General features: G+C 37.0%; 3 protein-coding genes across 4 annotated transcripts in view; all 3 read right to left on the bottom strand.

The window, feature by feature from the left end:
- Positions 1–1,452, bottom strand: part of LOC104751197 (monoglyceride lipase-like) — a 5,242-nt gene extending 3,790 nt beyond the window's left edge. The window contains exon 1 of the mRNA XM_010473105.2: positions 950–1,452. Within this exon, the coding sequence (XP_010471407.1) occupies positions 950–1,033 (84 nt within the window). The 5' untranslated portion in view covers positions 1,034–1,452. The remainder of the gene's footprint in view (positions 1–949) is intronic.
- Positions 2,865–5,411, bottom strand: LOC104751196. 2 transcript variants are annotated; one of them, XM_010473103.2, is made up of 12 exons: positions 5,251–5,411; positions 5,063–5,141; positions 4,880–4,967; positions 4,633–4,782; positions 4,271–4,402; positions 4,021–4,171; positions 3,907–3,945; positions 3,743–3,817; positions 3,557–3,616; positions 3,364–3,428; positions 3,148–3,238; positions 2,865–3,044 (listed from the first exon to the last, which is right to left on the bottom strand). In XM_010473103.2, exons 1-12 carry the CDS (start codon positions 5,335–5,337, stop codon positions 3,006–3,008), a joined length of 1,056 nt encoding a protein of 351 aa, XP_010471405.1. In that variant the 5' UTR covers positions 5,338–5,411; the 3' UTR covers positions 2,865–3,005. The 2 variants fall into 2 exon arrangements, with proteins under 2 accessions (XP_010471405.1, XP_010471406.1); XM_010473104.2 differs by lacking the exon at positions 3,907–3,945.
- Positions 5,557–8,504, bottom strand: part of LOC104753815 (dual specificity tyrosine-phosphorylation-regulated kinase 4-like) — a 4,090-nt gene continuing 1,142 nt past the window's right edge. The window contains exons 3-8 of the mRNA XM_010476011.2: positions 8,089–8,501; positions 7,626–7,905; positions 7,000–7,107; positions 6,638–6,916; positions 6,158–6,301; positions 5,557–6,040 (exon numbers count right to left, since the gene is read on the bottom strand). Of these exons, the coding sequence (XP_010474313.1) occupies positions 5,852–6,040; positions 6,158–6,301; positions 6,638–6,916; positions 7,000–7,107; positions 7,626–7,905; positions 8,089–8,501 (1,413 nt within the window). The 3' untranslated portion in view covers positions 5,557–5,851. The remainder of the gene's footprint in view (positions 6,041–6,157; positions 6,302–6,637; positions 6,917–6,999; positions 7,108–7,625; positions 7,906–8,088; positions 8,502–8,504) is intronic.

Genomic DNA, 8,504 nt, shown 5'->3' with positions numbered 1-8,504 from the left:
TCCTCTTCTCTTTATATCTAGTATATAGTACTTTGATCCTTCAAAACCACTTTGACAAGCAAAAAAAAATCATATTATTCTTCACTTTCTCAACTAAACCTGATTCATCTTCTCTTTCATAAAATGCTTACCAACTAAATCTATTTCTTAATACTTGATAGATTACCATCGCAGTATTAATGGTTAATTTAGCTCAACAAAAATATATGATGACACTCTGGTTAAGCAAACTAATCGAATATAATAAGTGCAAGGAATATATAATATCTATTAGATGGGGATCCACATCCACCACTCCAATATTAAACAACTCTCAAGTTGAAAAGCCAAAAAGATATCATCAAAATAGGACCAAATGCCAAAAAAGAAACGTACAATGAAATGTAAAACACAACAAATATCTTCTTTTAGCACCACTGAGCAGAAACGACTCCGAAATAAAAATGTTATCTAATAAATAACAAACACTAATTACTACTACTAGTTGTGTTTCGTAAAATGATATGAATAATACTAAAAGTGTAAACGAGGATGACCTGTGATTAGGGGAAAGAGGAGACCAAGACTGAGTAAACAACGTATCACCTCTCTTCGTCGTGAAGAGCGAGAAATCTCTGACGGAGGAGGAGCTTCCATCGCCGCCTTCATCCTCCAAAACTCGTCTAATCGCGAGCTCTCGTCTAGCCGCAACCTCCTCATCGACCACAGCCGCAGGGACCGAAGGAGGCGAGACGGAGACGCTCGCACCACCGGATTCGCCACCGATGTTCCTCTTCCTGACGACGATCTGAGGAGGAGACCAGACTTTCCTCTCCTGCTGCTTATCGTCTCTGATGACCACCGTGGTTCTCCGGCGCCAAACGACGACGCGAAAAGGAAGGAGAAGGAAGAGGATAAGAGATTGGATGAACGAGACGAGACGCTTGAGCTCACGCATGGAGAAGAGTACCCTAACGCGACCGCTTGCTCCTGATGTTAGAATCAAAGTTGATGATGAAGAATCTGATCCTATCGACATTGTTTCCACCGCCATTGACGGTGACGATGAAGATGATCGTAGGAAAGCTTTGACACGAATCCGATTCGCGTAGTAATCTGTGGATTGAATTTGAGTCTTTTCTTAATATCTAGCAGAGATTAAAGATTGTTCCTTTTACTTGAACAGATCATAAAACCAAAGGAAATGGATCAGAAAATGAAAAGACAAAGACTTTTTTTTTTGTTGTTGTTTCCCTCTCCAAAATTAGTGAAATGAGAGAAAGCTTTGAATGGGAGATATCTTAATTTAGGGGGTTCCCCTCTGTTTATTATTATAAACAAGACAGAAAAAAAAACAGAGCTTTACAAAAGAATATTAGCTGATGATGAAGAGCAGGGAAGAAGAAGATGATGGTAAAAGGAAAGGATTCGAGAGAATAATTTTATCTTTTTAAAGGAAATGAACCAAAATATTATTTTATTTCTTCTTTGTGATATTTTGTTTTTGGGAACTTGCAAGAGTTGTCTTCGTAGCTTTTGGACGAGAGAAGCCGAGTAGATTCTTCCAGAATTTACACGTGTAAGGTCATTAATTATTTTACAATTTTTTAAATTTTACATATTTTGTTTAACCCTAAAAGACCGTCCGATCATTTTTTTTTTTTAACAACTTCATTCTTTATTAATTTGAAACCGATAATATAAATATATCAATAAGTCGTACACAATAAAGGTCCACATACCATAAGTGAAAAACACATTGCTTTCTGTTGTAAAAAACACATTGCTTTCTGTCATAAATAAATGTTACAGACTAATTTCCATACAATTGTGAATTTCCTACACACCATCTATCTCTTCAAATGTAACATATTGTCGGAAGTATATCAGAACCACAATTTCAAATTAAAACACGTAATTTAAAACATCACATGTGTAAAAGAGCCTACTTAATATTCTTTTTAAGTGGTATAGAATTTTAGTTAATTTTTTAAAAACATTAACAAACGCCACAAAGTCTTGGATAATATTTTATCGGAAAAAAGAGTATTGGATATGATCCAACTATGTTTATTTATAGCCTTTTTCTTTAACCATTCCCTCGTACGTCACGTCACTGATTTGGACGATTGTAGTAATAATAGAGATAAGTAGGCTTCGTGATATCAAATTTCAATTTGAGTTTTTGTTCATTTTTTTTCTGAAAAGAAAGAAACAAGTCTTGTTCAATGACGGCCACGAATGAATTAACCACATGTTTCGAAATAAGAAACGCACTACTACTACAAAAAAAAGTCTTTAATCAATCTGGATATTGGTTACCCCATATAGGCATATAGTGATACCACGCATGTTCACTAACAGAAATATTTTAAGACACATATTTAAGTAGCACTTAACTATGTTTGCATAATTGCATTGCATCAAGTCGGCTGCATAGGAGAACTCAATAAACTAACCTTCACAATTTTAAAACTAGTATATATAAAAAAGTATATAATTCACCTAGTAACGCATTATTGTCGCAACTAGTAAGTAGTATAACAATATTGCTAATATTGCTTTTGTTTGCATAAAACTAATACTCCCTAAGCAAACAGATAATGGAATAGTCTGAAAATTACAACAAAAAGCCACGTGGATGAACGCGGCGGGTCATCGTCGTGAAAGAAACAAGAACCGTTGCTTTCGAGGGGTTACAAAGACCAGACACGTGTTATATATTTACCTTGTTTCATGACCAGACATGTGTCGCAAAAAACCCCTCACGTCGCTTATCCACTCTTTACCACTAAAGGAATCCGATCTTTTTAATCTGTTAAAAACATGTTTCAAAACGGCGTTTTGCAAACGCCCACTTTTTGGACCACACTCTCTTTCTTCTATTCGAGTAAAAGTGTCTACTACTCTCATTTCAACCACAAGCGAACAAATACAGAGTTGTGATAAACATTGTTTACCGACATAATTCTTAGGGGACACTGAGACTGAGAAATCTTGATTAAAAAAAAATAAAAACTGTTACTTCATTTACAAGGTAGCCTGTATGTCCTGGTGATCCGAATCTGGCAAACAAATTAACAATCATTTTTTAAAACTCTCTGAGCAACGACCTTTGACACTTGAAGAACCAAGTTAAATGCCGATTTTAGTGGAAAGAGAAAGTACCTGTGCAAACGCGTATATTGCTCGTATGATTCTTGCGTAGTCAGTCTCGAGCATCTGAATAACTAAGTCAGCCAATAATGTCCCCCACATCCTGCAGATTCCACAATTATTGTCCGAACAAATAAAAAATAACCTAAGAAGAATAAGAAGCGGATATCCATGTGCATATGTAATGTAAAATGCTATGTAATTTAGGATTAGGGAAGTGTATGTTACATGGGGCCCAGTAATTGCATCGCTGTTCTTAAGCCAATGTATCTTGATGTAGCTCCTGCAAAGCCCTGTGATCAATTAAAGGTACACGTATTCATACTGTATGTATGGCGACGTAGTTTTGTGTAATGAAGATAGCTCAAAGGCAACAGATAAGAAGAGAATAAAAGAATCTATAGATGGAAAGAATAATTACATGCTTTGCTGCAAGCAGAGCTGCTCGAGATTCCAAGTTAACGGCGGCTAACTGTCCACCCTGTAGAAAAAAGGTTGACGTATTGACATGCGACACACATATTTCTAAATGCTTCTCATAATCCTGAGTGATGAATGATGATGTAAAATACTTATGCAGTATGATGAAATCAATACAAATGCAAACCTTTTTTAGCATCTCTTTCCTTATCTGGTAGTTGGCAGCCTCAGTGAAGACTTTTCCCGATAGTTTCTTAGCCAACTATAAAGGGCCAGAATACACCAGTTATTTGTATCGCCTTAGGGAAGAAGAAGAAGGTTTAAACACACAAACTTATATCGATTTCATACCAACTGATAAACTTTGGCAAATGTGATCATGCCACCACACTACAAGAAAAATACATGTAAGCCTAAGAACTAACATGGCATTCTTAAGGTAAAAACACCTTAAAACAAGACTACCTTCAGAATCATAGATTGAACCTCTGTAGCACCCACTTGTAATGCAGCAAGTAGTTCAACTTTCCATTTACTTAGCCCGAGTTCTAAGCTTCCCTTTGCCTCTGATACTTCAGAATTTTCCCACAAGCCTGGAAAGACCCCTGATGCTTCACTACATGGATAAGTTAGACGTTGCAGCGAAAAAAGGAGCACAAAGAACTCAGTCAATTGAAAAAAGCCTGCGGCGAAACTAAGGAGTCAGCCCAAATACCTTGAGTAATTGTCGACAAGATAAAGAAAAATCTCTGCTTCTAGGTCTTCGGTTGGCAATTGGTTGGAGCAAGGAATATTCAAATTATTTCTCACTGAAAGTAAAACGTTTCTGTATGAAGGCTTCCAACCCCTATACAATGAAACAATCATCTAATGCTTTGGTTTGGACTCTCTACGAACACATATAATAAGACATAATTTCACATTTCTTCGCATAGATTTGTATACTGAAGTTGCAACAGAGTCAATGGAACAGGTCACTCCAAAGAAATCAAGGTTGATAGCTAGCTAGCATCCTAGTACAGCCCAAAAGAAAAGAAGCTATTGCTTAAATTCCAAGGAGAGTACAAGCAAGCCTACCTGAGTGTTGAGCGAGCATCAGCAGCGAGAAACAAGAATCTTGATTCAAGAGCTTCGATAAAACCATCTCGCACCTCAATGTCTTGGCCTATCATTAGCCTGTCACCTCCTCCTTTGTTTGGGATTGACTTCAGCAGAGGGCTGAAGTAGCTGATCGTCACCAAACAAAAGTAATCTTAAAACATTATTTACTAAAGATCATCCAAAAAAAATCACTAAGAACACTGATTTGCTTGGGAAATTTCACCTGGGACCAAACAAGATTTTCTCAAGCTCATACAATTCCGAATCGGTAGCGAGCTCGAAAACTAAACGGAGCTCCGGATCATAGGTGGCTGGAAAAATACCAACAATTCACAATGTTAAGGGTTTAACAAAACGGTAAGTGCCCAATGTAGAGAAGTAAACACAGAGAGCTTTCTCCTTCCACCTTCCGATGGCGATTCTGAAACCGCAGCAGAAGCTAAAGCAAACCCTAGTTGTTTCCTCCGCAAGCCGGTTCTAGGAATCTTCACAAATCATAATCAAATAGACCAAAGGATAAGTCGGAAGATGAAACCTAAATAGAAGAGACTTACTTGAAAAGAGAGAGAAAGTGATGATAAAGAAGAGACTTACTTGAAAAGAGAGCTTGGTCAGAGTCAGATGACGAGAGAATGGGGAATGAAGCGGAGGAGCTACGACGGCGACGGAGACAGTGGTCATCTGAATCAGTCACTGAGCTCTGTACGAGAGAGAGATGATTTATTCACAACTTCTTCTTTTTTTACTCTAAATTTCCTTTTTTTTATTTTTAGGGAGAGATAAAACTATATTTTTAAGAAGTTTTAATTTGATTGCAAAATTATTAAATCTTGAATCGTACAATAACAATGAAAAAAATAACATTCATAAATCAGAATCAAAGGATTAAGGATCAGAAGATGATACAAAACAAAGGTTTTTTTTATTTTTAATTTTTTTTTACTACTAATCTGTTCTAAGAGAATGATAATAATCACAACTATGACAACAAGTGTTACAATTCTAATCCAAAAAATATCACAAAAGTGTTACATCTCACATTTGACTGAACAAGACAGCCACAAACTTGTTGTATTAAGGTGACTGTCACCCACCAAAAGGGGTTTGTTTGAACCCTTGCCTCAGATAAGGTTTTCCACTAATCTGCCTGCGGTTTTTGCAGTTTAATTTTTCATTGTAGTAAGAAACCAATTGTTTAAGCAGAGATTGGCTCGTATGGGTATGAAAGCCAAGGGTGCTTCAGTGCCTCTGCTGCAGAAGGACGCTTCTTTGGGTTTATCTCAAGAAGATGAGCCACAAAGTCTGTGAATCCTTGGTCTCCCATTGGAAGCCTATGTCTCAACGATGTTCTTTTCGGTATTAGATACTCCAGTCTGTTGCTTTCCTGCAATAAATCATTTTGTTGAGAGAGAATGCTCTTTATTATACATGCTTATTCCATTTTGCAGAGCTTATCGAATTCAGGGGAATGTTCTTTTTAAGGTCTCTGGAAAACACTAACCTGATTCCGCTCGTAGAGCATTCTGTTTTTTGTGAAGTATTTGTGGGAATCACGTCCCTTGGTAAGCATTTCACTATCGAAAGATCCTACTATTCCCATTACCCTTGCAAGCAAACTGGCTGGAGAATCATTCTGGAAAAGAACCTGCAAAAGTAACTCAATAATAAAAAACACTAATTCACTTTCTTGTTCACAAATATCAACAACTAATCCAGACAATCTTTCAAACTCCAGAGAGACCGATGATGCATCTACCTTAAACTCCATTCAAAGTTCAGTAATTTTACACAAGTTCCAGACAAATAAATGGGTTTGTTTTATAGCGCTCAGAATCATGTTCCTCTGTAAATAAAGCACACTTGACGCATAAGCACTACTACTATGCGGACTATAGATTGTGGTATTTCTTTCAAATGTTTTTGCATGAGAAAAAAATGATCGCAATGACATGGACCAAGTCCATGGAAATGCAGAACTTACGTTGCCTGTACATAGCTCAGCCAAAATGCACCCAAGAGACCACACATCTATCTTCTTATCGTAAGGAAGTCCCAAAATGACTTCTGGTGCTCGATATGACCTTGACTGGACATAGGAGCATAGGTGATCTGTCTCGAAACAACTACTTCCAAGGTCAATGACTTTTATTTCACATCTGCTATAGCTTTTCACCAATATATTCTCAGGCTTCAAATCACAGTGTATAAGTCCAAGGCCATGTAAAAACTGAAGTGATTCGAGACACTGGATAGTGATTGACTGTACAAAAAAAGGGATCAAATGAGATTAGGAATCGGATATATATGTATCTATGCTGAATGGTAATGATGAAGCGGACAAACCTGCAATCTTGGCATGGTGAAGTAAACTTCACCACCTGATTCTCTGTTGAATTTGTGGAATTCGTATAGATTGGCCTTGAGAAGTTCACATACAATTAGCAAATGCTCCTGCAAAGTCAGGGAATGCACGGTATCAAATAAAAGGTACCATGGTTCAAACTTGTGCTAAAATTGTTGAATAGAAAGATACTAATCCAGAGATGAAAGTACAACTTGTAGAGCTCATAGTACCAACAAGAAAAAAACTAAACTTTAAAACGAATTACATAAACTATACGCATAACTTTATTAAGGCCATGAGAAATTAACAATGACCATTAACTAGATGCGTAGGTAATTCAATCAGTGGGAAAATTGGTCATTGCAATTTGCTAGCATAAAAATACCAAATAGATGTAAAATTGTATGAAGATGGACAGTGTGGACCAGTATTTAACTGCTTTCTCCAGAACCAAGTACATTTCATATACGAACTTTGGTACACTTGGTATTCCAAGACCATTTATATTTATAAATTGGCATATGTGATATTTATTAGAAGTAATGCCACAGCTTCTTAGCACTTATTACCTAATTAATTAGTTTAAACCTCCCCTAAAATTTTGCAAAGGAGTGTGATCACTTACCCGGAAGTAAAAGTAATCATACAACCGTAGAAGATGGTATTTGTCAGCAGGATCATGCTTATTGACGTACTTCAAAAGTTTTATCTCGTCAAGACTCTGGTCAAAGAAGTCTTTGTTGTTCTTTATAATCTTTATACAGACGTCCATTCCTGTCTGCAAATCATGCGCTTGTATGGCTTTACTGAAGGCTGCAGATCCAAGGTACTCAGTGACATGGTACCGCCCAGCAATGACCGAATTTAAAACCACGTGAAAGTTCTTTTCCTCTTCGAAACCAGTTCTGATAAATACAAAACAAGTTATAAGGGAGCAGAACTCAGCAACACATATGAAACTATGACAATGTCGAAATTTTTTTACTAGTTCAATCTTGGGTGTAACTTTCCAAAAGAAAACAGTTATCCTAGGTAATTACGGTGAGACATATCAACTTCAAACCATGAAAGTTGGGGAGATATCTTACCTGTTTTTTCTATGCACAATTTTGAGGTCAAAGGTTTCAAACTCCTTCTCTTGGGCCTTAATTTGTCTGACTTGCTCTTGGACAGCCACTGCCTCTTCATCATCAAGTGCTGTCCCATGGTCATCCTCTCTTTCACTGCTATCATTTCTATCATCTTCTTTATCAGCATGCTTTCTTTCTTCGCAAGCATAATTAGACAGAGAAGAAGGAGATGAGTTTACAGATTTTATGGACGTTGCATTATTTTCTTTCACAGAAATTCGAGAACTTGATGAATCACTACTTTTCCTTCTCCAAGTTGCAACCATATCATCTGTAGCTGTTGAAGCATTCAAACGTTCGGCCTTCCGATCTCTGGTTGCCGTTTCACGATTGCCTGACCATAATGATTTACTAGATTCTGCATGCATTAACTG

Source organism: Camelina sativa, chromosome 16, assembly GCF_000633955.1.
Source record: "Camelina sativa cultivar DH55 chromosome 16, Cs, whole genome shotgun sequence".
NCBI lineage: Eukaryota > Viridiplantae > Streptophyta > Magnoliopsida > Brassicales > Brassicaceae > Camelina > Camelina sativa.
Note: the sequence above shows the minus strand (reverse complement) of the source record. Positions and strands in the feature narration are given on the sequence as shown.

What these genes read in the sequence shown, in the direction of transcription:
- LOC104751196 (XM_010473103.2), bottom strand. Translation starts at nt 5,337, where the DNA reads ATGACCACTGTCTCCGTCGCCGTCGTAGCTCCTCCGCTTCATTCCCCA. An exon ending in TTCAATCTATGATTCTGAAG is followed by an intron (nt 3,946 to 4,020) that starts GTAGTCTTGTTT and finishes TTTTTCTTGTAG; the next exon opens with TGTGGTGGCATGATCACATT. An exon ending in TTGCCAAAGTTTATCAGTTG is followed by an intron (nt 3,818 to 3,906) that starts GTATGAAATCGA and finishes GGCCCTTTATAG; the next exon opens with TTGGCTAAGAAACTATCGGG.